The 6,000-nt window shown below is 37.4% G+C and overlaps 1 protein-coding gene across 1 annotated transcript in view; it reads right to left on the bottom strand.

Annotated features, from left to right (window-relative positions):
* Positions 1 to 378, bottom strand: part of Smp_149060 (hypothetical protein) — a gene marked incomplete at both ends in the record, with an annotated part of 4,608 nt that extends 4,230 nt beyond the window's left edge. Inside the window, one exon of the mRNA XM_018791115.1 lies at positions 129 to 378. Coding sequence (XP_018645634.1) covers positions 129 to 378 — 250 coding nt within the window. The remainder of the gene's footprint in view (positions 1 to 128) is intronic.
* Positions 379 to 6,000: the final 5,622 nt, after the last annotated feature.

The raw sequence follows: 6,000 nt of genomic DNA, 5'->3' as shown, positions 1-6,000 counted from the left end.
CCCACCCACAGAGCCCCCTCCCACCAGACCACACTGGTTTTCGGTGGTTATCTATTTAAAAATTAACCCATAATTTAAACTATGAAAATTTTAGAATAAACATTATTTGTTATTGAAAAAAAACTTACTAGTCGTTGTTGTAAACATTGAATTCAATTCCATTGAATCACTATTTCCATTCATTGTAGGATCAAGCCAATATATACATGAATATTCAGTAAGACGATTAGCACAATAAGTCAATAGATCTTTTTCAAAATAACCAGTTGTTAAAAATTGAAATAAACTCATATTTAATGTTAAAGGTTTAATAATTTGTGGACCATCTTGTGCTATATTGATACCACCAGCTTTAATTCGTGCACTACCTCTGACCATTTTTTTTTCTAATCTTGGATACAATGAATAATTATATGATGTAAAATGAGAAAAAAATGTTTTAATTTAATTTTCACAAAATGACCTCCATATCATGTTCATCCAAAATTGTTGCGTAGTCTTCATTCGGTGATTAGAGTACTTATATAATCTTCAAATTAAAATTTGATTGGTTAATAATTTTTTAAGGGGGGGGAAAGATTAGACAGACAAACACACGCATTAAAACACATACAAAATATAATACCTAATCTTTTTTGCATGTATGTGTGTGTTTGTTTTCTATGTGCTTTGATTTTTAACTGACCAATTAGAATGTTCTATTAGCAATGAGATATCAATCAAGTTTCAATCACAATCTACTCACATGTTAAATTATCATATTTGTCATTTCTTAGTGAGGACGTAAGTACGGGAAACTTCCGGGATCTATTAATGGACTATTATTCTTACTGTTTAACTATTGAGTAATTAGATTGTGTATATCTATACTCATCTCATTACAAGCTTCATTTTGACTTATGGATTATTATTATACGATTTACTGTCGCTAAATTATATTCAGTTTATTGATTACTGTCTCCCATGTTTACAGCCACATTCGGCTTGATCTTGTACAAATATTATTTTCCATTTTATGGTGTGATGCCATCTCTCTGTCTGGTATATAAACTGAGTATACTTGAAATAAATGATTTGCATAGCAGAAACTGCATTTGGTGTTCTGGACTCAATTGGAAGGGCTAGGTGGACAAGGGATCAATAAGGACGCTAGACTGCTCATACCAGTTGAACGGCATTGATTTGGCACAGTGTTAAAATTATACTAGTCGTATTCCGATTGGCGGATAACCCACGTGACAAAAGACGGACATAAAATCTTAGCGAATTGGCGTAAGGCCCTTTCTTAATTCATAACAATAATATAAAAAGATGAGTTAAAAATGATCTCGGTTAGAAATAAAATGTGCATGTTCCATAACACTAAATTTTAGTTTACACAGTACTGATTGTTGTTGCCTTACCATAACAGAAGTAAAGAGTTAGAAGAGGATAGATTTAAAAAATAGCAGTAAGGTCTGAAAAATATGAAACTAGCATTTCTAGAACTACCGACAAAATGGCCAAGTGTGACCGGCCTACAATAGAAAATCTGAAAGATGGAAAGACATGTCGTTGACTTCCTATTGTTTTTACGTATTCTTCACTGAATCCAACTCAGATGGAGTGAATATGAGTTTTACAAGAGTTCCTACCTCCTCTAGATAACCAAGTGCTTGGATAATAAGAATCCTGGTAAGTAATCTCAGCGACCCAGTTGATAGGCCAAATCAAGCTGAAAAACAATTAGATGGGTCTTTTAGCATCCCAAATAACAGGACATATAATGGTGACCAACTCCCAAACGAGCATTTCCATGAATCCCTACTGGACATCAAAAAATATTACAACAGAAGGGTCCCTTGGATATTGATTCAAAAATGAAAAGGTTGAGAATGAATTCAGTGATTATTCAACCAAGCATTCAGTCAACTAGGGGAGAAAAGTTCATGTCAATGAAGCTTAGTATGTTACGAAAACAGTGACATCTACAACCTACTGAGACACATAGGTTAGAAAAGACTACTGGGTTAATTGGTATCTACTAAATTGATAGAAGCTCAAAAATTCATTCCAACAGGCTTGCAAAATGATGAAGAGCGACGGTAACTCAAATATAGATTAATGAAAAGTTTACGTAGTGACAGTGAACAGTAGTAGGTGACGAAAGAAAAATACATCCAAAAGGCAATGGCAATATGTTACACCCGACAAATGTTTAAACTCATCAATGAAACTGGTATTGAGAAGTCAGATATTAGTTAGACCATTTCGGTGGAAGATAGAGCAATTATCCATTTTAAATCCAAGGGATTTAGAAGATCGATAGGACACTAAGGAATAGCTGAACTATATGCTACATGCTATCTTCAAACGACCTTAATGCAGCAAAATCTGATAGACTGACTCTACGTATCTTTGAGAATCTCAGTCCAGTTTTAGTAGTGTAGCTAGAGCTTGAACGAATTTCGGCCAATAAGTCCCAGGATCGAACTCTCCTCCACCTACTTCCGTTTAGACAACCACGTGATATCAACAGCTCTTACACAGTGTGGCTTATACTCAAATATTGGTGAATGAGTTAACTAAATTTAAAGAGAGTTTGTGAACCGTACTTAACCCCACTTGATCACTCTTAATCTCTGACAGTTCTAGTTCATAAGAAAGCATTACGATTCACTGATAACAAAGATAGAGGAAATCCATTTAACTAATATAGTACCTAAATTTCATCCTCTATAATCATCTTATGCTTGGAAAAATCAATCTGCTTTCTGCCCTGGCCGTGGATATATTGATCAAATATTCAACCTTCCTCAGCTTTTAGAATACAAGGATACTTACCGGCTTCCAACTACAATTGTACTTTTGACCCTAAGACGGAATTTGAATTCGTTAACCAAGAGGTTTTGTGACAGTGTGGTCACTAAGAAGTGTACCAAAGAAGTATATCAATCTTGTGAAAGCCCTGTACTCAAACACTATTGGTTAAAATGAATCCTATAGAGAGAATCGATAATATAAAGTGATATTCTTCAGGACTGTCCTCTGTCTCTCTTAATTTGATTCCATCAAAAATATTCTCATAGAAGTAATACTTTCTTCACATAACTTTCAGGGGCTTGATTTCTGACAGGAGGTTTAATTATCGTAATGAAGTACGCAGATAATATAGTCCTATTTGGTGAAGTCACTGACCCAGTGTAGTTACCTGAACATCTTGAATAACAGTATAGCCATATTTGGGATTTGTTTCTCTCCCTGTGGTGTGTTGACCACTTCACTTATCTTGGAAGTATCTTCACCACTAATCCGTTGGTGGCTGATAAAATGTCAGCACAGATCCAGAATGCCTAGTTAACGTTTGCCAGGTTGAATCGCTTGCAGTGCAGGTGAGATGCGTTTTACTCGACTAAAAGACGGGCACAGTGTCGGTCGATCTTACACTACAGCTATAGGTTATCGTCTGTGAAAGTAAAGAACATGTTTAGATTGAAGGTTTCCGATCATAAATGTCTTCGAAACATTGCTCAAGTCGCGTGGGATGACTGAGTGAGCAACATGGAGGTTAGGGAGGGGTACTAAGCAAAGATGGTAAACTGATTAGTTAGGGTGTGTTACGTATGGCTAACCACCAACTACCTCGATGGGTAAAGTTTGCTGGTTTAGTAGACTGGAAAATAGCTATGGGCGGCCAAACCAACGCATAGCATCAATCCACAAAGTCACTAACTTTTGGATTGAACCATGTTCGTAGATGCAGACTACCTGATTGAGGTCCGTGCAATAGCACCAATTAGTGGATGGAGAGGTTTGATGACATGGCTCATAATCAGCTACTTTAGTGAAGATGCATTCACGCTTTATCCTCCTCTATATCATCAGTTGCACTACTGATTCATACCTTTCCATTCCCTCTTCCCAAACCACATTGACAACATCTAGACTTCCTTTATACCGTTAATACAACATTGTTTCTAACTCTTTTTTATTAACTCGTAGATTTCCTCTCGTTATACTTACATGTTGTAGCAACTTCGGCTAACACATTCTACAAGGCTCTATGTTGCTTATAATGCACTGTGATTAAGGGAGGTAAAAAGAATAGTTATATTTTTGTAAAATAAACAACCTCAGTTGTCTGTCATCATAACATATGTTTGTGTTGTGCTAGGTATGAACTGACAAAAGATTTTCTCTTCACTACAATTAAATTACCTAGACTTTTTCTGTCCTCAAGTGCAGATTGATTTGTAGTCACTAAAATATAATTTGAACAGAAGCTCGGATTACTGTTTCATTACCAAATCAAGAATCTAAGACAGTTATCTCAATTAGGCGTAGACGAAGGGACCAATCATTCGTTGTTTCGTAACCTATATTTTTATCTTTATCTCAATTTTGTTATCTATGAGAATTTTCAATACAAATGTCAAGATAGTTCTACTGTATGAGGAGGAAATTTGGAGAACTACGAAAGCCATCATTCAGAAGATACAGATGTTTATTAACAGTTGTCTACGCAAGATACTTCGGATCCGTTGGCCAGATACTATCAGCAACAACCTACTTTTGGAGAGAACAAACCAGACTCCAGCGGAGGAAGAAATCAGGAAGAAGCGCTGGAAGTGGATGGGACACACACTGAGGAAAGCACCCAACTGCGTCACAAGGCAAGCCCTCACATGGAATCCTGAAGGTCAAAGAAGAAGAGGGAGACCAGGGAACACATTACGCGGAGAAATGGAAACAGATATGGGAAGAATGAACAACTGAATAGAACTAGAAAGAAAGGCCCAGAACAGAGTGGGTTGGAGAATGCTGGTCGGTAGCCGATGCTACATTGGGAGTAACAAGCGTAAGCAAGTATTAGTCGGCCATTTCATCCTAGTATAGAACTTTAGCGGACTGATATCTGACTCCAATAAGTTCATATTGACAATTGCTATAGAAATATACATACCGCCGATCCTCTTATATAATTATCGACTTCACTCGGGTTATCACATAAGTCAAATACGAGAACGGATTTTGAATTCGTATATTTCATTCAATCGTTGATCCTGACAGACGATCAGAAAAAACGAGGCAAAGAAAGAGAAGAGAGACGAAATGACGCGCAGCGGAGAAAGCATGTGAGTCAACTCGATTTAACGAAGCATGACTCAATATTTATAGTCAAACAAAGATACGTTACAGGCACAATAAATAGGGTAAGTAATTAGCACGTACGACTATATAGTGAACACTCAGCGTTAATAAGCGAATAAGTGACAGGGTAAAAATGTGGCCTGAGAATAAATAGGCTGGTCAGTCGAGAAGCTAGAATAACCTATGTGAGCTTGACACAGCACCAGCCCCTACTACAGACTCCTCGGCAATGGGCATTCACGACTCCCCACGTGGTAACCGAACCCAGAACCTTCGGTCTCGCACGTACACTTAATACCTAGACCACCGAGTCGGCATCCATAAGTGTTAATACCTAAGTTCAACCAGTCCGTGATATTGGGGTATTTTAGATGTAGTTTAGCTGAATACACAGACGAGAGCAACATCTTACAACTAAGGATAATTATTTTATTATTATGAAGAATGCGATTGAAAACTAAAGCAGGATGTTCATTGGGTTTTTTTTCCGAAGTATATCTAACGTCGTAAGTCAGTGAGCTGTAGGACCACAACTGAGGAGTAATGGTTGGCCGACAGATCCCGGTCCTACACAATAATTTTTCATACTACGAAGCAATGCCATAGATTAACCTCCTCTCAGACTTTTCAATCTAGTCATATCGTCGGTAAATAATGCGCGATATGAAACTAGCTAGGATGACGTTCCTAAAACATGACCAAGCCGTCAAAGTTGCTCTTCTTAGATGCTGACATTAAATGAACTATAGCTACTGAGCTTGGACGCACACTGCCAAGCTTCATTACTAGCATGATGTTGCGACCGTGTGTCAGCTATGGTTTTCGCTAGACGTAGATTGATTTCGTATGTCACGCCGTGACCAACACTAC

Source organism: Schistosoma mansoni, assembly GCF_000237925.1.
Source record: "Schistosoma mansoni, WGS project CABG00000000 data, chromosome 4 unplaced supercontig 0032, strain Puerto Rico, whole genome shotgun sequence".
Lineage (NCBI taxonomy): Eukaryota > Metazoa > Platyhelminthes > Trematoda > Strigeidida > Schistosomatidae > Schistosoma > Schistosoma mansoni.
Note: the sequence above shows the minus strand (reverse complement) of the source record. Positions and strands in the feature narration are given on the sequence as shown.